The sequence below is a fragment of the Perna viridis genome, chromosome 15, assembly GCF_037379345.1.
Source record: "Perna viridis isolate PV_CMFRI_1.1 ecotype Kerala chromosome 15, ASM3737934v1, whole genome shotgun sequence".
NCBI classification, from domain to species: domain Eukaryota; kingdom Metazoa; phylum Mollusca; class Bivalvia; order Mytilida; family Mytilidae; genus Perna; species Perna viridis.
The window spans coordinates 4,959,192-4,982,336 of record NC_142459.1 but is presented as its reverse complement, the minus strand read 5'-3'; the positions used below and the strand labels follow the sequence as shown (position 1 = coordinate 4,982,336).

General features: G+C 39.0%; 1 protein-coding gene across 2 annotated transcripts; it reads left to right on the top strand.

Annotated features, from left to right (window-relative positions):
* Positions 1 to 1,051: 1,051 nt before the first annotated feature.
* On the top strand, positions 1,052 to 22,289 carry LOC148596661 (ankyrin repeat and SOCS box protein 3-like). Of its 2 annotated transcripts, none has more exons than XM_088563176.1 (7): positions 1,052 to 1,138; positions 2,613 to 2,699; positions 3,756 to 3,857; positions 7,273 to 7,374; positions 8,119 to 8,226; positions 8,821 to 8,931; positions 22,131 to 22,289. In XM_088563176.1, the coding sequence occupies exons 1-7, from the start codon at positions 1,067 to 1,069 to the stop codon at positions 22,140 to 22,142; spliced, it is 594 nt and encodes a 197-aa protein (XP_088419302.1). In that variant the 5' UTR covers positions 1,052 to 1,066; the 3' UTR covers positions 22,143 to 22,289. The 2 variants fall into 2 exon arrangements, with proteins under 2 accessions (XP_088419302.1, XP_088419301.1); XM_088563175.1 differs by lacking the exon at positions 22,131 to 22,289 and adding an exon at positions 9,578 to 9,894.
* The last annotated feature ends 856 nt before the right edge of the window (positions 22,290 to 23,145 follow it).

Sequence of the window (23,145 nt, the reverse complement as noted above, 5' to 3'; positions counted from 1 at the left end):
CATCAATTTTTATGAACTTCCTCATTCTAATTTCTTTTGGGTCAATGAAATCCATATTCTCCCCGTGCAGGTCCGGGTGTTTAAAAGAATAGGCCTGCAGCAGCGCTAAGCTTGTCGTAAAAGGCGATTAAATAGTGCTCAGAACCCTAGCCGGGGGCTAGGGCGCTGTCCCCACAGAGCAACTGGAATGTGTGCCCCAGGTGGCGGAATGGGGTATCCCTGGCGTGTTACATGCTGGGGTTGTCAGGCTATAATACGGGAAACCTGACCGCAAACCATAGTGGTGCACCGTGTTTGGTGCCATGTTCCTCGCACGTTAAAGAACCTTACTGTGGTATTCTCCCGGAGTAGGAACCATAGGGCTCCGCCACAGGAGGCTAAATTGCCCGACCCTACCCACCTCTCCCTATTTCCAGGTGCAAGCAAAATTTGTTGACGCCTTTGTCCTTGTGTTGTCTGAATATTGCTGCTCGGCTGTTAAACCCCAACAAACAAACAATTGTCCTTGTGTCCCATCCTTTTTTCATTTCATCATCATTTCATATTCATTTTATTATCAATTTCATGTTCATCCTCTGAATATAGCTGAAATATTGCTGCTCGGACGTTAAACCCCAACCTACAACAACATCATTTCATGTTCATTTTATCATCAATTTCATGTTCATCGTCTGAACTATTTTAACTCGGTAGTGTAAGTGTAATTTCAGGTATGGACTTGTATTTTAATGTACCATGTTTCTTCCTCCTTTTCAGAAGTACTTTAAACAGAATGGACAGTGATTCTTCCGACATAAAAGGCAACGTATGTTATTTTGTTATGTAGTGAATTTGAAGTTAAATTTATTAACGTTTGTGACTACTTCTAATTTTCAAAGAAGGATATTATATCAGAATTATGCAGTTTTCTTTTAACATTTACATAATTTCAGTGATATATTTTTTAGAGAATCCCTTTAAAATCAATCGCTCTGTTATAATAATGTATTGTTTTAAAATACCACAAGCAAAACATAGCTTGTCTTAATAATTGTGAAGTATACATACCTTCAATCTCTTTTAAACCATGTTCGTAATCCAGCCCACAGAGCAGCGAACACGACTGAAATGGACAATTTCGCAATTTTGGGTTCGCAAGGCGAGTACCTAATTGGGTTTACGTTTGTGAAATTAATCCATGATTCATACAGAACATTTATGTTTGTAGTTTCAACTGAAAAGCTTACACTACCTACAGATTTTAGAATATCAATTTACAAAACCTATTATACTTACTCCATCTATTCCCCCTGATGTATACTTGGTATATTATTTCTTCATCTTACATTTTATGTTTGATATAGTTAATTAATAATTCTGTACATTATTTTATAGGGTATTATTTGTTTGATTGTACATTTTAGTGTTACTATAGTCAGATTACGTGCAATTGTTTTATCAAGACTTTAGCGGTTGCAACACTGTGCATGATTTTTTTGGTATTATCTTTGCCTTGCTGATTTCTAATTTTATACCCCATACATCGAACGGGCAACTCGGCGGGTGTTTCTAGCAAAGCAGAGGACGCTTTCCATACCAGTGTACTTGATCCATGCAATTTTTAGTGGAGTCCGGGTTGCTCTACTTTTGTTACTTTCTATTATTTTGGCCCCGTGCAGGTCCGGGTGATAAAAGAATAGGCCTGCAGCAGCGCTAAGCTTGTCGTATAAGGCGACTAAATAGTGCTCAGAAACCTAGCCGGGGGCTAGGCGCTCTGCCCACAGAGCAACTGGGATGGGTACCCCTGGCATGTTGCATGCTGGGGTTGTCAGGCTATAATACGGAAAACCTGACCGCAAACCATAGTGGTGCACCGTGTTGGGAAAGATGCCACGTTCCTCGCACGTTAAAGAACCCTGCTGTGGTATTCGATAGGAGTAGGAACCTTTGCGCTCCGCCACAGGAGGCTAAATTGCCCGATCTTACCCATCTCCCCTTTTTCCAGTGGCTATCAAAATTTGTCGACCCTATTATCCTTGTAACCCATCCTTTTTTTTTCATTTCATGTTAATTGTCTGAACATAGCTGAAATATTGCTGCTCGGACGTTAAACCCCAACAAACAAAAAATATTATTTTGGTTATTTCCCATTATTTGTTGTGTGTCTGGTCGTTGTCCCTGAATTACATTCGTTTGATTTCCGCTAGAATATTGGTTCCCCTGATTACTTTTAATATTACACTTTTATTCATGCAATACCTTAGATATAATGGATGTCGAACGAAAGAAATTTACTAGTATTTAAATATCTAATTAATCAAAAATAGTAAACACAAAACAAAGGAAATGAACACTGACATTGTGAAGAGGGAAATATATCGTAACTACCAATCATTTTTATGGCGTAGATAGAAAGGAATAGACTATTATAACACAATATTATATACCAAGCATATAAGCATAATGCTTATCAAGTAGAAATTTGTGATTTTTGTATGATTTTTTTTGTTGGGGTTTAACGTCCGAGCAGCAATATTTCAGCTATATTCAGACGATGAACATGAAATCGATGATAAAATGAACATTTTTTGTATGAAGTATTGTATATCATAATAATAATGCTGCCTTTACAGCGATTACTTGGAGCGACCATGGCAGGAGATCTTGAAGAAGTGAGAACGTTTATAAATAACGGGACTGATGTGAACTACAGTTATGAGGTACACATATAGTGTATAGTTTGCTATTTATCGTCAATAATAGACATCTAGATATGTAATATTCCCGACTTTGACTTCCTGCTTTTAAATTATGAGGGTAGTAACTCTCCAATCCGACAGACTGGTTTACTGTCCGATTGAAACAATGGATAGCAGTAGACTTTAAATTCAAATATTTCACTTATCGAAGCTACGGTGAAATACATGGATACTTATAAACAACTTATTTCAAACCATTTAGCTACATACTAAAGTGAAAATAATTTTACTGTATTTCTTTTCCCCAATGAAACTGCCAACCCGTTTTTGTGCGTTGTCGGTTTACGTCCCTGTGAAAAAATTCGTAAATACATGTAAGGAAAAAAACGACTATCAAGTTATTCTTCTTCTGATTTAAAATTTAATTTACAATAATATATAATTCAATAGGAAAATTATGTACTAAAAGATAGCTTTTGATCTACATCTAAAACGCCACCTGCACTGTTTAAACGTTATATTAAAACTTCTGAATGCTTTCTAATTGAAAAAATGAACAAAGCATTGATCAAGGAATTTCTGTTTCCCTATGAGTGACAAGTACAATATTTCGAGTGTTGTAACAGCGTAATCAAGGGAACCAAGGTTATAGCGGTAATCAAAAGAATGTAATCCAGGGACATGGAGACAGACATACACAACAAAGAACACAAAGTATCTAAAATCATACATACAAAGTAACAAAAGCAAATGAGCAACTCGGACTCCACTTAAAACTGGGAGCATGGACCAGGTGCACCGGTAGGAGAGCGTCGTCTGCTTTTCTGGAATCTAATTTAGTAACAACTTTACAAAATTGCAAAATATCTCTGCAAAGTAAAAAAAAATAAAATTCTACCAAAAACAAAACGTTAATACACACGAAAGAAGATAAAAGAAACACACAAAACAACCCCCCACCAAAAAAAAACACAAAAACAAAAAACAGCAACAAAAGTTGTACCAAAAAAAATAACAAAAGTTGCAAGGGGCACTCATGTCAAATTTTCACTGGTAATACAATGTTATGTTTTTTAGGATATCACTGCATTAGATATAGCCGTTGATCAAGGATTTAATCCTATTGTTCAGTTACTGTTGAAGTCAGGAGCAAGTTTTGATCATCGAAAAGGGTCAAATGTGAGGTTTTGTTGTATTAAGTACCTGTTTGTGTAAAAATCATGCAAAATTTGACAAGTGTGATAAACGCCCAAAAAAGCTACATATTTTTATTTTTGTAATTAAGCTTTTATGGGCCTGTATTGTGAAATGTGTGATTATTCATTCATATCTGCTTGTGTTAGGAGATAATTAGCATTGAAAATCCAATATATTTCACTGTATTTGAGTGTCATTTACTGAGTCATCTCCCTTTATTTTAAAATCTACAGTGCATTCTATATAATTATTATCTCCTATAAGCATGGGTTATAGGCAAACCACATGTTACATTCTGTTTACTGTAAACAAAACAAAAAAAAATTTAAAATGTAGGGCCCCGTGCAGGTCCGGGTGTTAAGAACAATAGGTCTGCAGCAGCGCGAAGCTTGTCGTAAAAGGCGACTAAATAGTGCTCAGAAACCTAGCCGGGGGCTAGGCGCTCTGCCCACAGAGCAACTGGGATGGGTACCCCTGGCGTGTTGCATGCTGGGGTTGTCAGGCTATAATACGGAAAACCTGACCACAAACCATAGTGGTGCACCGTGTTGGGAAAGATGCCACGTTCCTCGCACGTTAAAGAACCCTGCTGTGGTATTCGATAGGAGTAGGAACCTTTGCGCTCCGCCACAGGAGGCTAAATTGCCCGACCTTACCCATCCCCCCTTTTTCCAGTGGCAATCAAAATTTGTCGACCCTATTATCCTTGTGACCCATCCTTTTTTTTTTCTTCATTTCATGTTCATTGTCTGAATATAGCTGAAATATTGCTGCTCGGACGTTAAACCCCAACAAACAAACATAAAAATGTAGGCTTTCCAACCATTAATCACATTTTGCATGATTCTTATGTCAAATGCTACTTAACGATTGAAAATGCACTAAACACTTTTTTATGATAGAAGTATACATTAGTACAGTTTTATTAGGCCCAAAAACGTCATTACAAGTAGCAGGTGTATTTTTGCGTGGGTGAAAGAAATGTCTGTTTATCAAAAAGAATATGACCTTCTTATGTAGATAGAATTGATTTACCGAATGTTCCCTGTGTTATAAATTTCGATATTTCACATTGTTAGATAAATTATGTAAATTCATTATCGGACTTTCTCCCGCTGAAATGTCATGACACGAACATCATTCCGCCGTACATCAAATTTAAAAGTTATATCTGAAATTGCAACGAATGATGGAAGGAATCTAAATACAATTGGTTATCGTGAATAGCCATAAAAGCATTAAGATTTATCTCGTGCGCGGCACAAGTTTCGCACACTCATTAAATCTAGGCGTTTTCCGGCATTCGTAATCATGTGTTATTCACTCTATCCAATTAATTATCCTATTGGTATTTATTATCCGCACATTTTGCTTATCTAACGAAGCCGTACACACACTCAGTTATCAAAAACTACATTTTCGTTCCAAATACCTTGAGAAAACTTAAAAGTTCCGCTTTTCATGTTGGTTTGTTGGGGGTTTAACGTCCGAGCAGCAATATTGATGATAAAATGAACATGAAAAAGGGATGGGACACAAGGACAATGGGGTCGACAAATTTTGATTGCCACTGGAAATAGGGAGAGGTGGGTAGGGTCGGGCAATTTAGCCTCCTATGGCGGAGCCCTATGGTTCCTACTCCGGGAGAATACCACAGTAGGGTTCTTTAACGTGCGAGGAACGTTAATTCTTTCCCAACACGGTGCACCACTATGGTTTGCAGTCAGGTTTTCCATATTATAGCCTGACAACCCCAGCATGTAACACGCCAGGGGTACCCCATTCCACCACCTGGGGCACAACCCGGTTGCTCTGTTGGTAGAGCGCCCTAGCCCCCGGCTAGTGTTCTGAGCACTATTTAGTCGCCTTTTACGACAAGCTTAGCGCTGCTGCAGGCCTATTCTTTTGACACCCGGACCTGTAGTTGGTTAACGCTCCTCTTTTTACAAGGAACAACACATAATGCCGTTAGCGTCTCTTTCACTCTCCAATTGTAATTGAGAAATTATCGTATTTAACATTGGTCGCAAAAGATGTATATATATTTTTGCGTTTGATTGTTCGTCAGATAAAACCTCTTCTAGAACTTAGGTTGCCGACAGTCAATTGTTTTTAAAGATATGCATCTTTCTTGAATTTCTTATGTTCCTGCCCCGTGCAGGATCGGGTGTTAAAAGAATAGGCCTGCAGCAGCGCTATAATACGGAAAACCTGACGCAAACCATAGTGGTGCACCGTGTTGGGAAAGATGTCACGTTCCTCGCACGTTCAAGAACCCTACTCGGAGAACTCCCGGAGTAGGAACCACAGGGCTCTGCCACAGGAGGCTAAATTGCCCGACCCTACCCACCTCTCCCTATTTCCAGTGGCAATCAAAAATTGTCGATCATTTCATCATCAATTTCATGTTCATTGTCTGAATATAGCTGAAATACTGCTGCTCGGACGTTAAACCCCAACAAACAAATTTTGTGGCCCCGTGCAGGTCCGGGTGTTAAAAGAATAGGCCTGCAGCAGCGCTAAGCTTGTATAAGGCGACTAAATAGTGCTCAGAAACCTAGCCGGGGGCTAGGCGCTCTGCCCACAGAGCAACTGAGATGTGTGCCCCAGATGGTGGAATGGGGTACCCCTGGCGTGTTGCATGCTGGGGTTGTCAGGCTATAATACGGAAAACCTGACCGCAAACCATAGTGGTGCACCGTGTTGGGAAAGATGCCACGTTCCTCGCACGTTAAAGAACCCTGCTGTGGTATTCGATAGGAGTAGGAACCTTTGCGGTCCGCCACAGGAGGCTAAATTGCCCGACCTTACCCATCCCCCTTTTTCCAGTGGCAATCAAAATTTGTCGACCCTATTATCCTTGTGACCTATCCCTTTTTTTTCATTTCATGTTCATTGTATGAATATAGCTGAAATATTGCTGCTCGGACGTTAAACCCCAACAAACAAAACAAACAAACATGTTCCTCGCTGTTGCCCAAGTTTCCTCATGCTTAAAAACTGATTATGCAAGAAGTTGATTCCTTTTAAGTTGTCTAGTTTAACGGATATTGATATATCATCCATTTTTTGGCTGAAATAGAGTACCGTTGGGTTTCGTGTTTAGATTGCAGTGTTAGGAACTGATTTTTTTTTTTTATCAACTTAGACCCATCATAATTTTACATAGGCAGCACTGTACATTTTAAAGCAACTTGAGCCAATTTCATTATAGACCTGCTTGATTTTACATAGATTCAGTCCGTATGTCTACTGCTAATTTCTTTCATTGACATGGGTGAAAACAGAATTGTGTGTATACACATTTCATACCCATATTAGATTTACCGACATTAACGATTGTGATGTTTTACTTTGTAATACTAATATTACTATATTACCGTATCTTTCGTTTCAGGGTTTCACCCCCTTGATGTCAGCAGCTGACAAAGGTTACAAAGACATAATCGACTCTTTGGTCAAGGCTGGAGCCGATGTTAATATTCGTCTAGAAGAAAAAGTAAACAATTTGAATGTTATTGCTTTTATACCGTGTCCGCTCTACAACTTTCAGAGGATGTCGAAATCTGGCAGATCCTATGATTTGAGTGGCACAGGGTTAATTTTATCCCGCTATTTTTTTTGTTGCAATATAATGTATATATCATGTGTGTGTGTAAAGTATAGAGGTTTTTTTTAATCCAAAACGGTTGGCTCGGAAAATGTTTTGGTTTTAGTTCCATAACAAAGCAACCAAGTTTTGCTCAAATAAAAGAGTTATCTTCCTTTCCAATGAATGTCAATGCTTTCTGTGTAATTCATTGTCTTCATTCATCTCTGAGAAAGGGTGCATTTGTGATATGAAAAATGTGATTTTTTTATTACAAAATTTACCACTGCCTGGTTTTTGTTTTTCTCTTTTCATACCTTTTGGCGTTCAGTGTTTAAACATGGCATGATTATTATACATATACACCACGAAAAAAAACAGTTCGGAGTTTAAAGAAATTATCCGAAAGAAGGTAATGAAACCCCAAAAAGCGCAACTAACCCCTAACGGTAATTTGAGGAAATCTTGTAAGGAAGTTGGGCATCATATGTAAATACGCATGAAGGAATATAATTGACCAGTACGATATCCTGAGATGGATGGTGAATCATATTTTTTATACAATGTATATTAACATAACATGAGTTTATGTCATTCTCACTATTCTTTCTATAACATTTCGTCTTCTGAAAAAAGTATTTTACCATTCACTAGTGGCAGAAGGAATGGACAGCCCTCCATATTGCAATTTTTAACAACCGGGAAGCTGCCGCGGAGTGTTTACTGAAGGCTGGGGCTGACGTTGATTGTTCTGACTCTGAGGTAACGTATAAATTCATATGACATTGATATGTTAATTTATAAATACTTTATTAAAAGATAAAAATGAGATAAATTGTGTATCAATATTTTAGAGGTTTCAACGTTCGGTTGCCGGATAATAAGTTTAGTTAAACAATTTATACCTATCTATTTGATTTGCATTATCATCAAATTGCAAAACAAATACAATATCAAATGTTGAACTAATGACTAAATTAATATGTATGACAACCTGGTCTCTCATTTATATTTGGCTAAGATGTAGGATTAAGAATTATGTTTAAATAAGCCCGCCCCTTAAGTAATAGGTACACTAAAACGAATATATCTTATTGTGCATAGTTTATTTTGCATGCCTTCCAGGTAGATCGTTAGTCGTACACACCAACGGTACTGGCTCTTTATCATGACTCATGAAAAACGTTTCGACTATGTTCAAGAACATTGAAGGCCTTTTATTAATAACCCTTTTGTAACTTCAGCTTTAACAAACTCAGAAAAAAAATACCCTTTTTTACGTTCGACATGGAGTATAAAATGGCATCACAACGCAGAATTTTAAATTTAGTAGTTTAACCTATCTATTGTTTTCAGGGTAACACGCCACTCCATGATGTCGCTGGAAGATCCCATCTTCCTAACATAATAAATATGGTTAAACTACTATTACGATATGGAGCCGATACAACGTTGAAGAACAAGCAGGTAAACTATTGACGGAAATGTGTTTTCGAATTGACCGCATCGTTAAGAAACCCTGGTGTGGTATTCTCCCGGAGTAGGAACCATAGGGCTCCGCCACAGGAGACTAAATTGCCCGACCATACCCACCTCTCCCTATTTCCAGTGGCAATGAAAATTTGTCAATCCCATTGTCCTTGTGTCCCATCCCTTTTTCATGTCATCATCATTTCATGTTCATCGTCTGAATATAGCTGAAATATTGCTCTCGGACGTTAAACCCCAACAAACAAACAAACAAAACAAGCATCGTTGGTTTTCGAGTGCCGTTACCTATGGATGTAAAGTTGTTAGTAACTGCTTTTCGCTTAGCACTCGGTTTTTATAGGATAGAATGAACACAGAATGGCTCGGAGATATAACTTGTCCAAGTGGGACGACATGCGTACCTGCGGATTGTTGCTTCTGTGAGCTAGCGCATCAAAGATTCAGCTCATCTGTCGGACTAGCACAAAACAGGATCTGCTCGATTTGTCATGACCGAAATGCATGAACTATCCGCCAAAGAGAGCCAAACCAGTCAATCGATCAATCAGTTTGTTTTAAAGTAAAGATTTTTTTTATTTATGCATATGAATATATAATTTAATATTCCCGTGTACATTTTCAGAACCAGTCACCATTAGAACTCGCTGAGCAACTAAATTCAACCAAGGTTATTAAGCTGTTGAAGCAACCTAAAGATGCCAAAAGATCATGCTATTATTGACAAAAAAAAGTGTGTCGAATTATGTATTTAATTGCTTTTGTAGTCATGGGGCAATTACAAGATAAATCACAATAACATGGAACTCTTTTATTTTTGAATTTCACATACAATATATATACATTTTAAATGGGTTTTATTAATAAGTGTTTTATTTGACGAAAAAAATTGCTTTGATGAAAAAACATAATATGGTAAAAATACAGACTTATTTAAAGAAAGCCATTGTGTTCGTGTGTGGAAGGGATGTAAGCGAGGAAATGTCCCATTGGGATCAATTAGAAATTTATTGTAGCGTAAAAGAAAATTATATGAACTAATGTTAGATGTTGCATTGTAATATTGATTAATTGATTGTTGTTCTTAAGAGCGCTCAGAAATCTGCCCAGGGGCTAAGGCGCTATGTTTGTCGTGCCCCGTGCAGGTCCGGGTGTTAAAAGAATAGGCCTGCAGCAGCGCTAGGTCTGTCGTATAAGGCGACTAAATAGTGCTCAGAAACCTAGCCGGGGGCTAGGCGCTCTGCCCACAGAGCAACTGGGATGTGTGCCCCAGGTGGTGGAATGGGGGTACCCCTGGTGTGTTACATGCTGGGGTTGTCAGGCTATAATACGGAAAACCTGACCGCAAACCATAGTGGTGCGCCGTGTAGGTTAAGATGCCACGTTCCTCGCACGTTAAATAACCCTGCTGTGGTATTCGATAGGAGAAGGAATCTGCGCTCCGCCACAGGAGACTAAATTGCCCGACCTTACCTATCCCCCCTTTTTCCAGTGGCAATCAAAATTTGTCGACCCTATTATCCTTGTGTCCCATGCTTTTTTTTTTCATTTCATATTCATTTTATCATCCTTTTTATGTTCATCGTCTGAATATAGCTGAAATATTGCTGCTCGGACGTTAAACCCCAACAACCAAACAAACAAACATCATCATCGTTCCTTGTCCACAATTTATCGAGTACTTCAATAACTGTATGTTTGTTTTCCTCTTCTCTATTATAATCATTTTCGTTATTGTCACTTTGCCACTCTGTGTCATCAATCTGTATGAAACAAATTTGAGGAGTCTGGTCTATCATCAGAGTCAATGAACAGCTTCATTCTATTAACATGAATTATCAGCTGATTTTTCCTGTTATCACAACTTTCTACCTTAAAGTTCACTGGAAATGTCCGAGAAATAATTCTATGTGGACCGCTCCATGGATGTATAAGTTTATGATACTGTCCAGTTTTTCTAACAGGTGTATAAATCCGTACTTTTTTCACCAATTTGGTAACCAGGATCTCTGGCATTCCTATCAGCATAAGCTTTCTGTTTTTGTTGTGCAAGCTGTATATTATCTTTTGCTAAGGTAAAGGCTTCTTCAAATCTTTGTAAAACCTCTGCTTTGTAGTCATCAGAATCATTGTAAGTAACCGTTGGCTCTGATAAAGCAACATCAATTGGTAAGCGAGCATCTCTCCCATAGGTCAAATAGAAAGGTGTTTCCCCGAGTCGTTTCTTGCACACTTGTCCTATAAGCGAATAACACATATGGAATATACAAATCCCAATCTTTATGATGGTCCTCAACAAACATCGACAACATGTGTGTAAGAACACTGTTGAACTTTTCAACTAGTCCATCACATTGAAGATGATAGGCTGAGGTAAATATCTTCTTTGTATTAACCAATTTACATATTTCCGTCACCAAATTCTACATAAAATTCCGTCCTCTGTCAGACAATAATGTACGAGGAGCCTAATGTCTACACACTTTGTCTTCAACAAACAATTTAGCAGTAGACACAGCATCTGCAGACCTTACTGCAAAAGCCTCCGTCCATTTAGTCCGATAATCAGTAAACACAACAACATACCTATTCCCTTGAATAGAAGGGGGCAGTGGACCAAGAACATCAACCGCTATTCTATCAGAAGGACCATCAACAGGGATGGGCGACATTTCTGCTGGCCTTCGACCCTTTGGTGATTTTCTTGTAGCACATTTCACACAAGATGTGCACCAATGCTCAACATCTCTGTACATTCCGATTCAGTAAAACCTTTCTTGCATCTTATAGTAGGTTTTATGGAAGGATAAATGCCCTGCAGTTGGATCATCATGGCACTAGTGGAGCACTTCATCACTCAATGCCCCCCCTGTGGATCGCTATCCTTGTCGTGGTTGGGGGGCTTGTGTGCCTCGGTGATCCTAAGATTTATGCCAGCTAGAGTTTTTTCTCCTGATAGGGTTACCCATGCTGGAAAGGTCAAAGGTTAGAGGCCAGACTAAAGCGATCCGAACATCGACCTTGGGCCCGGTGTTTAAAATAAAAAGTGGGTTCACCTCCTTCTTTGCCGTGAGTTGCAACCCGTGCGATATTGGTGGGCGAGGAGGTCCTAGTGGATGAAGGTCGTATCTAGACTCCAGTCGTGACGTAACCCCCGTGTCATCGATGACTGGATGATCGAGGATACAGCTGTATATGCCACTCGGCTCTTAGGTCATCTAAACGGGAGATCGGATGGACCTGGTTCGATCAATCGGCTGGTCACGCCATGCCCTTCATTTGTCCACCTGCTTTGCTGATGGCATTTAGTTTAATCCAACGTTTCCAAGATTTTCAAAAGCTTACAAATGGCAAATGAAGAAGGCGGTGGCTCATGGGTCAATCGAGTAGTACGCTGTCTATGCGCCATTGATAGATACGCTCTGTTCGAGTATGTCGTCTCTGGAATCCCTGATGCTATCTGCTGGAAATCCGTAGAGTCCTAGCATCGCCCGTGTTGGCACTCGGTAGCGGGTGGGGAACAGAGACGATGAAACTTATAAAAACTTAACATGGCGACAAAAAACAACGGGGAGTCCAATGTTTCTTATTAAAAAAAAAAAAAACGAAAAAGTGATAAAAACTGGCCAAGATTTATTGTAATTTCTGCAAAAGATAAAGACAAAAATTTAATGACCTTTCTCCTTTTTTAATACAGAAAACTATCAAGAGTGTAGCTGGTGATGTTAAAGATACAAAGAAAATAAGATCATTAATTTTAATTGAATGCCTCAGACCTGGCCAATCATCAAATTTGTTAAAGTTAACCAGGATTGGTGACCTTGATGTGGTTTCATCTGCACACAAGTCACTAAATCAGTCACAGGGTGTCCTTAAATACCGAGGTCGAGACCTCGACGCCTTGACTGATGAAGAGATCTGTGAGGAACTGAAATCACAAGGCGTTAAGTCAGTAAAAAAGTTTACTTCTCGACGTGCAGATGCAACCACACCAATGAGAACAATCCTGTTAACATTTAGTTCCACTTCAGTGCCATCTGATGTCTACATTGGTCCATACAGGACAGCTGTCAGTCTGTATATTCCTAACCCACTTCGGTGTTTTAAATGCCAGTTTGTTGGGGTTTAACGTCCGAGCAGCAATATTTCAGCTATATTCAGACAATGAACATGAAATGACAAAAAAAGGATGGGTCACAAGGATAATAGGGTCGACAAATTTTGATTGCCACTGGAAAAAGGGGGAATGGGTAAGGTCGGGCAATTTAGCCTTCTGTGGCGGAGCGCAAAGGTTCCTACTCCTATCGAATACCACAGCAGGGTTCTTTAACGTGCGAGGAACGTGGCATCTTTCCCAACACGGTGCACCACTATGGTTTGCGGTCAGGTTTTCCGTATTATAGCCTGACAACCCCAGCATGTAACACGCCAGGGGTACCCCATTCCACCACCTGGGGCACACATCCCAGTTGCTCTGTGGGCAGAGCGCCTAGCCCCCGGCTAGGTTTCTGAGCACTATTTAGTCGCCTTATACGACAAGCTTAGCGCTGCTGCAGGCCTATTCTTTTATCACCCGGACCTGCACGGGGGTTTAAATGCCAGAAGTTTGGGCATGGAAAGGGCCAGTGTAGAGGAAAACTGTTTTGTTGCCGATGTTTCTGAAGGACACGAGGGAATCGACTGCACAAAAGATCTGAAATGCAGAAACTGTGAGGAAGCTCACATGCCATCATCTAAAGATTGCCCTCTTTATAAGAAAGAAAAAGATATTTTAAAGATAAAAACTGAAAACAAAATTTCATATAGTGAAGCTCGCCAAAAGTGGTCCCTTTCCAACAATTTTCTTGCATCTGGCAAAACATCTTGTGCTAGTGTTGCAAAGCGTGCTTGTCCTCGACTGTTGAGGTGCAGACGATCATGAGTTGGAAAGAGGATATCAATGGTCTTGCCAAACTGCCCACTGAGGTATCCACCAAAATAATGAAACCATCCAAAAAATGTTAAGAGGAAATTAAAAAGGCCAGAGCTAAGAAATCTCACCAATGTTCCCAGACTCAGTCATCCCAAAATTCCGGATCATCTTCAAAATCATCTCCATCATCACAACAGTCATCGTCTTCCAAATCTCAACAGAAGAATGTCCAACCCCCAAAAAAGTTTCCGTGTGGAGGACTTGGAGAAATCTAAGTCTAGGCGACAGATTGTGTCGCCTGTGGTGTCGGACTCGGATTCCGAGTCTGACATGGAAACAACAGATCATGGACTTTGTCCAGGTGAAAACTGGCTGGGTCCCGACCTTGATCAGATTGACCAAACAGATCCTGTTGCCATGAAAAAATACAAGGAGCAGCGCGCTCAGTCAATTCGAATTGATCTTAATAGTGGCACTCGTACTAGAAGGTCATCGAGTCGTGGTCGCGGATCCAAGTCGGAGAAAATATCCCCCATTCGTCACCGATAAAAATGGCCAAATTACTTCAATGGAATTGTCGAGGTTTAAAGGTAATATTTTGGAATTAACTCTTCTTGTTCAGTCTATTTTACCAGTTGCATTATGTCTCCAGGAGACTCATTTAAAAGAAACGGATCAAATTTCCGTAAAAGGATATACAATGTATAGTACATTTGCTAAGGCAAATGAACGAGCTGCTGGTGGATCTACCATTTTTATTAGGGACAGAGTAATACATAGTTTAGTTCCTTTAACTACCGATCTACAAGCAGTTCGGTTACCCCTTGATAAAACCATAACCGTTTGTTCCATTTACATTCCCCCAAAATTCAATTTTGTGCAGAAATAAATTAGTTGATTTGGTTAAACCGTTGCCCAAACCATTTATTATTTTGGGTGACTTTAATGCTCATAATCCTTTATGGGGAAGTAATCATACGAATGATAAAGGTAAACAAGTTGAGGAGCTCCTTCAGCAAGAAGATTTGTGCATATTTAATGACGGATCTTCAACGTTCCTTCATTCAGGCAATGGATCGTATTCTTCTATTGATTTAAGCATTTGTGATCCTCTCGTACTTTCAGAGTTTACATGGCGAGTTCATGATGACTTGTGCGGGAGTGATCATTTTCCAATTATTTTGGAGCATTTATCTTCCAAAACGGAGGAATGTCAACCTCGTTTTAAACTTGAGAAAGCAGATTGGGCTTCATTTGAAGCCCACTGTCTTGAAGAATTACGATTAGAAACGATGAAGGATGTTGAAGATCCCATTTTATTATTTAATGAAAGACTGACATCAATTGCTAATAAAACAATACCTAAAACCTCGACAAATCCAAAACGGCCTAGTAAACCATGGTTTACTGATGAGTGCGACAAAGCGATCGAAAAACGCAACAAGGCCCATCGCCGGTTTGACAAAAATCCTAGCCCCGTGCAGGTCCGGGTGTTAAAAGAATAGGCCTGCAGCAGCGCTAAGCTTGTCGTAAAAGGCGACTAAATAGTGCTCAGAAACCTAGCCGGGGGCTAGGCGCTCTGCCCACAGAGCAACTGGGATGTGTGCCCCAGGTGGTGGAATGGGGTATCCCTGGCATGTTACATGCTGGGGTTGTCAGGCTATAATACGGAAAACCTGACCGCAAACCATAGTGGTGCACCGTGTTGGGAAAGATGCCACGTTCCTCGCACGTTAAAGAACCCTGCCGTGGTATTCGATAGGAGTAGGAACCTTTGCGCTCCGCCACAGGAGGCTAAATTGCCCGACCTTACCCATCCCCCTTTTTCCAGTGGCAATCAAAATTTGTCGACCCTATTATCCTTGTGACCCATCCTTTTTTTTCATTTCATGTTCATTTTATCATCCATTTTATGTTCATTGTCTGAATATAGCTGAAATATTGCTGCTCGGACGTTAAACCCCAACAAACAAACAAAAATCCTACACCAGCAAATCTGTCAAACTTCCGAATATTTCGAGCAAAAGCTCGGCGTACATGTAAACAAGCCATATGAACCTCTTGGAAAAATTTTGTTTCTAGTATTAAATCTCACACTCCCCTCAATAAAGTATGGAATTTTATTAGAAAAGTAAAAGGAGAAAATTCGAATTCTTCAGTGAAACACCTTGCAGCTCCGGGTGTTAAAAGAATAGGCCTGCAGCAGCGCTAAACTTGTCGTATAAGGCGACTAAATAGTGCTCAGAAACCTAGCCGGGGGCTAGGCGCTCTGCCCACAGAGCAACTGGGATGTGTGCCCCAGGTGGTGGAATGGGGTACCCCTGGCGTGTTACATGCTGGGGTTGTCAGGCTATAATACGGAAAACCTGACCTGGAGCGCCGTGTTGGGAAAGATGCCACGTTCCTCGCACGTTAAAGAACCCTGCCGTGGTATTCGATAGGAGTAGGAACCTTTGCGCTCCGCCACAGGAGGCCAAATTGCCCGACGTTACCCATCCCCCCTTTTTCCAGTGGCAATCAAAATTTGTCGACCCTATTATCCTTGTGACCCATCCTTTCTATTTTTCATTTCATGTTCATTTTATCATCCATTTCATGTTCATTGTCTGAATATAGCTGAAATATTGCTGCTCGGACGTTAAACCCTAACAACCAACAACCAGTGAAACACCTTAAAGTTGGTAATACCACTCTAACCACCGAAAAAGATATCGCCAATAAGCTAGCTGAAACGTTCGCTTAACATTCATCCTCAACTAACTACAAACCGGATTTTCAAAAAATTAAATCATCTGCAGAAAAGACAAAATTAAACTTCAAGTCAAATAATGCTGAATCCTACAACTCTCAATTTTCTATAGAAGAACTAAAAACGTCACTGGCTAAAGCCCACGATACAGCTAGTGGGCTAGATAATATTCACTATCAATTTTTGAAACATCTTCCTGATCCATCTCTACATACACTTCTTGCGTTAATGAACGAGATACGGACTTCTGGTAACGTTCCGTCCATCTGGAAAACGGCTTCAGTAGTCCCTATTCCAAAACCAGGAAAAGATCATACGGATCCTTCAAATTATCGCCCGATCGCATTGACAAGCTGCGTCTGCAAGACAATGGAACGAATGGTCAATGATCGCCTTGTGTAGTTCCTTGAGAAGCACAACTTACTAATATTCAGTGTGGTTTTAGGCAAGGCAGAAGTACTCTTGACCATTTAGTCCGGTTTGAAATGCTCATCAGAAATGCATTTGCTAAACATGAACATGTTGTGTCGGTCTTTTTCGATTTAGAAAAGCCTATGACACGACGTGGAAATATGGTATTTTAAAAGATATATTTGATATGGGGTTGAAAGGAAGACTTCCTCTGTTCTTGTCTAATTTTTTGTCAGATCGTCATTTTAATGTGAGGGTAAATTCGACTTTTTCTGAGGAGAAGGAACAGGAAATGGGTGTTCCTCAGGGAAGTATTCTTTCTGTCACTCTCTTCAGTATTAAAATTAATAGTTTTGAAGGACAATATTGACGGTTCCTTGTATGTAGACGACTTTATGATCTGCTACAGGGGACAAAATATGACTAATATTGAAAGGCAGTTACAACTTTGCCTCAAAAGAATTGAGAAATGGGCTTTGGAGAATGGGTTTAAGTTTTCTACATCTAAAACTGTTGGTATGCACTTTTGTCGAAAGCGAAAGCTGCATCCGGACCCAGATCTCTTTCTTTATGGTAATAAAATCAAAATAGTAGAAGAAACAAAATTCCTTGGATTACTTTTTGATAGTAAACTTTCTTTTCTTCCCCATATCAAATTACTTAAATCTAGGTGTCTTAAGGCACTAGATATTTTAAAAATGGTGTCCAGTACCGATTGGGGTGCTGATACCTCAATTTTATTAAATTTATATAGATCTTTGGTTAGGTCTAAACTTGATTATGAATCTATTGTTTATGGTTCCGCCAAAAAATCTTACCATAAAATTTTAGACGCTGTTCACCACCAGGGGTTGCGACTTCGCCTTGGTGCCTTCAGAACCTCTCCTATTGAGAGCCTTTATGCCGAGGCAAATGAACCATCCCTTGGAGACAGACGTTTGAAATTAGGTCTTTAATATGTAAATAAACTTATGGCCTACCCAGATAGCCCTGCCTACGACTGTGTCATTAATCCTATTTATGTCGACATTTATCGAAAACATGAAAGCAAAACCCCTCCTTTTGGAATTCGAATAAAACCTCATTTGGAAGCAATTCATCTGGAGACAAATGCAGTGACACCTGTTGTTACTTCGAAATGCCCTCCATGGGAGCTTCCACACCCTTCTTTTATTTTTGATCTGCGTGAAGATAAAAAGTCCGATACCAATCCTTTATTTTTACAACAAAAATTTTCTGATATTAAAGCAAATTATCCAGATTTTTCGACGGTGTATACAGATGGCTCAAAAGATGGCGATAGCGTTGCATGTGCTGCTGTCCATGGTGACAGAACTGTAACTGAACGGTTGCCATCAAGCGCTTCCATATTCACAGCTGAAGCTCGAGCCATAATGTTAGCACTTAAATTGATTACTCAATCTAATCTGTCAGAGTTTATTATTTGTTCTGACTCTTTTAGCTGTCTTTTGGCAATTAAGAATCACAAACTGAAAAACACTCTTATCTTACAAATTTTATATTTTATTCATCGACTTCGGGAATTTGATATAGAGATTGTTTTTCTCTGGGTACCCAGTCATGTTGGTATTCAGGGGAATTCAGTTGTAGACAGGGTTGCCAAGAAGGCATTAAATGAAATAATAAAGGACGTTAGTTTGCCATACACAGATTTTAAACCTTTAATAAGGAAATATATTTTAAAGATGTGGCAGAACCGATGGGACGGTCTTGAACACAACAAACTCAATTCCATAAAACCCGATCTAGGCGTTCATCAATCCGGGTAGGGCAATCGCAAAGAGCAAGTGGTCATGACTAGATGCCGCATTGGACATTCTAGATTTACACATGGCCATTTGCTTGTTGGTGATCCTCCACCTGAGTGTATCCCATGTGATTGCCCTTTGTCTATCAAACATGTTCTTCTAGATTGTGTGGATTTTGCCAACACCAGGCAAAATTATTTTGACTGCGCCAATATGTTTGATTTGTTCAAGACCGTTTCATCAAAAAACATTATCGATTTCTTGCGGGACATCGGTTTATTTAATAAAATCTAAATTAGATACCTTCCTTGATTTATCAATATTTTAAATGTTTTATCGAAGTTATGTTTCTATATGTATTTTATGTCTTAGGTTCACCTTTTATGTACCTTTTTATATGTAAATAGCTGCTTATTTTAATTTCATTATTTTATGAAGAGACTTTGATCTTGCTTTTAATATTTCCATTTCATTCAATGTTCTTGCCGTGATATGGTCCTAGTCGCCGAAACGGCATTAAAAGATAACAATCAATCAACCAGCATGTAACACGCCAGGGGTACCCCATTCCACCACCTGGGGCACACATCCCAGTTGCTCTGTGGGCAAAGCACCCTAGCCCCCGGCTAGGGTTCTGAGCACTATTTAGTCGCCTTTTACGACAAGCTTAGCGCTGCTGCAGGCCTATTCTTTTAACACCCGGACCTGCACGGGGCGATGGTAAAATGAACATGAAATGAAAAAGGGATTGGATACAAGGACAATGGGGTCGACAAATTTTGATTGCAACTGGAAATAGGGAGAGTTGGGTAGGATCGGGCAATTTAGCCTCCTGTGGCGGAACCCTATGGTTCCTACTCCGGGAGAATACCACAGTAGGGTTCTTTCACGTGCGAGGAACGTGACATTTTTCCCAACACGGTGCACCACTATGGTTTGCGATCAGGTTTTCCGTATTATAGCCTGACAACCCCAGCATGTAACACGCCAGGGGTACCCCCATTCCACCACCTGGGGCACACATCTCCCTTGCTCTGTGGGCAGAGCGCCCTAGCCCCCGGCTAAGGTTCTGAGCACTATTTAGTCGCCATTTACGACAAGCTTAGCGCTGCTGCAGGCCTATTCTTTTAACACCCGGACCTGCACGGAGCTCATCGTCTGAATGTAGCTGAAATATTGCTGCTCGGACTTTAACCAAACAAACAAAGAAACATATTTGGCTATACAACTAGTTTAAAGGAGGGTCTGTTCGGGTGGTAAAGCCGTTCTCGTCCTTTCTGCCAAAAGACATTAAACCATATCATTAAATGGTCAGGTATTTGGTTATCGTTATATCTAAACTCGCAAAGTGAGCATATGTAAAGTGTAGGGTGTCCGTACTTCCGTCAGTCCACACTATTGGTTTCCCTATGCTATATAGGGGATGCATCTCGCATCTCTCATATCTTCAATTATTTTTTTGAACGCTTAAAACATATTTTGGTTTCTCTTCCGACTATACATAGATGTACTTAAGATATAGAAAGTTAATTGCAAATTAATTTAAAAAGATAATACTATTATAGACAAGCATGCTTTTAACCCATTTTCTTCCCTGTATACATCCTTTTAGAAACTATAATTTTTCTTTCATAAAAAAACCGCACACACAACTTAAAAACACAAATAAAAGAAGAGAAAAGAAGAATTCTATTATTATTTTTTTAATTAATCTATCACACGAACATTATATATCAACATAAATCTGAAAAAAATGATACAACATCATCATTTTATACGGTACCATGTTTATCGCTTATGTGATTCAAGTAGTTCATGTAAGTATTGTGATTTTGAGGATCGTAATAAATGCCACGTGCCGGGTCGATTGTACGGTATGTTGTATATTGTCTGAATAGCGTAAATACTCGTATACAATTTCCACTGGTATTATGATGAACGTCACATACAGGTATCTAGTGTGTTCATCTGGTCCTGTGTGTACCCAGGAGACCTGAGCGATGTTAAGATGCACCGAAAAGTGATTCAGATTTTTTTAAAAAATAAATTTGGGGCTGAACAGGAATATTTAAAAAAAAAAAAAAAAAAGACGGGCTTCAGAGGTAACCACGAACGGGTTTCAAGCTATAATCTGCACAATTGTGGCCAAAATTTTACATTTTTCAGTTGTTACTGATTCCATTTCTCAGCACAATATTGCTGTTTGAATCTCAGAGTATGTAGAATATGTTATCTACCTGGAAATCTTTGTATGCATGCATTGATTTAAATTAGGCAGAGTAAAATTGATTTAAATTAGGCAGAGTAAATTGTATTTAATATATTTTTTTTATTTCACTGGCAGCGATGAAATATCAAATTTTTCAATTAAACTATTTTTATTTGACTTTCTTTTCAAATTCTTCCATCCAAACTTTGATGTTTTCCATATAGTATCACTTTGAATGTTCTTTCATATAACCTGAATAGTTAAGTAACAGTCACCATAAAAATTATGCAAAAGGCAATTCATGCATAAAAGAGATACAGTGGTTTTATCTTTGAATTCTTAAATTAGGAATGTTTTCTGTCCTAAATTGTTAAATATATGTTATCGAGACAGTTTGAGATTCATTTGAGACTGGTCGAGATTTCTTTAAGACTCTTCGAGACAGGTTGAGACTTGTAACAACTTGGTCGAGACTGGTCAAGACAAGTCAAGACACAGTCAAAACTTTTTCAGACTTGACTGGACATGGAGAGACTCAGTCGAGACAATCCAAGTATTTTTCAGACATATTTACAAAAGTGAAGACAGAGTTAGCACAAGTTAGAACAAAATATACCCTATTCAGACTTATATAACTTAGTAGTGGTATTAGGGGAGTATCGAGCTTTAAGTGCTTTGTATAGAAAATTACCGTAAAACAAGGGATGAGAGATAACCGCACGTATTGGTTCTTTACAAAAATGTTTGTCAATGTTTTACGAGCTTGTGGTACTGAAAACATTGTGTTATGAATACTAAGATCAAGAAACAGGCATTCTGTATTATCAATATTTGCTTTATTCAAAGACAACTTTACGGGATATATATCTTCAATGTTAACATTGAATTCATCGTTGTTTAGAGTTTCATTATTTTTTCTACTAAATGATGTATGGAAGGGTGTGTATTTATTTCAACATAAATTTTTATTCATAACAGTACAGAAACCTATAACTTATAGGAAATCAAGAATGCTTCGGAATGTAACGGACTGAAGAAGTCAAGCATGTCGTCATTGTCAAAAAAGTTTTGCCTTACGTTTGTAAAATGTACTAAATCTAGAAGAACGCCTGTTGTTTTGAATTACAGTTACCCAGCTGAGATGGATTAGATTAATTGCCAACAAGATAACTCAAGCTTCAGATGCAAATGAAGAAGTGTTCAACTCTGTAACTAGTAATAGTAGCATATGTCTTTTAAGCCAACATTATGAACTTGAAAAAATCTGTAATTCGCTTTCAGTATAGACCTTTTTTTATAAGACTAGAGGGTTTGTATCAGACTTTCTGTAGTCACGTAAAATAAATTATGTGTGGAAGCTACCATGAAATTAAACATGTTAAAACCACAACAAGTGTAACTGCATTAGTTTCCTGATCAATTGCCTCCAGATGAAACTACATACGAATTTCAAAAGGGAATGTTTGTTTTCTCACGATCACTAAAACACGTTGTATATACTTTGAAAGATTAATCAAGGGAACCAAGGTCAGCCGTAATCAAAAGAATGCAATCCAGGGACAAGGACCAGACATGGAAAACAAACATACACAACAAAGGACATAAAGTAACTAAAATTATACATACAATGTAACAAAAGCAAATGAGCAACTCGGACTCCACAAAAAACTGGGAGCATGAACCAGATGCACCGGTATGGTAAGCCTTCTCTGCTTTTCTAGAAACACCAGCCGATTTGCTCTTAAAAAGTCAAGTCCGGTGTAGACAAACGAGGAAAAGAAAAACTATTTCCCGTTGGATAAATCAGTTTTCATGGTGAAGATGGATACACCATAACGATCCACGAGTTCATGATGACGACCATAAAACTTATGTAGTGATGACTTTAATCTTGTAGCAACATATTTCTGCTTCAGAAGCCTATTTGTTAGAGTACTAGCACAATATAAAAAGTCTACGTAGTTTCGGCAAGCTCTGGCATAAAATATGCGTTGTGATATGAACAATCCATACGCAGTTGCTGAAGGGATGTTGCCACAGATGAAAGGAAAGTTGATAATTCTGAATGAAAAGTCATCACGTTTGTCGTAAAGTTTGGTCAATAGTTTTCCTTTACCATCGATTTCTAAGTGTAGGTCAAGAT

Bases quoted from the DNA above. Each gene is read 5' to 3' on its own strand.
- LOC148596661 (XM_088563175.1), top strand. From the start codon at position 1,067: ATGTTCGTAATCCAGCCCACAGAGCAGCGAACACGACTGAAATGGACA. The intron at 8,227-8,820 runs GTAACGTATAAA...TATTGTTTTCAG, and splicing joins TTGATTGTTCTGACTCTGAG to GGTAACACGCCACTCCATGA. The intron at 8,932-9,577 runs GTAAACTATTGA...GTACATTTTCAG, and splicing joins CAACGTTGAAGAACAAGCAG to AACCAGTCACCATTAGAACT.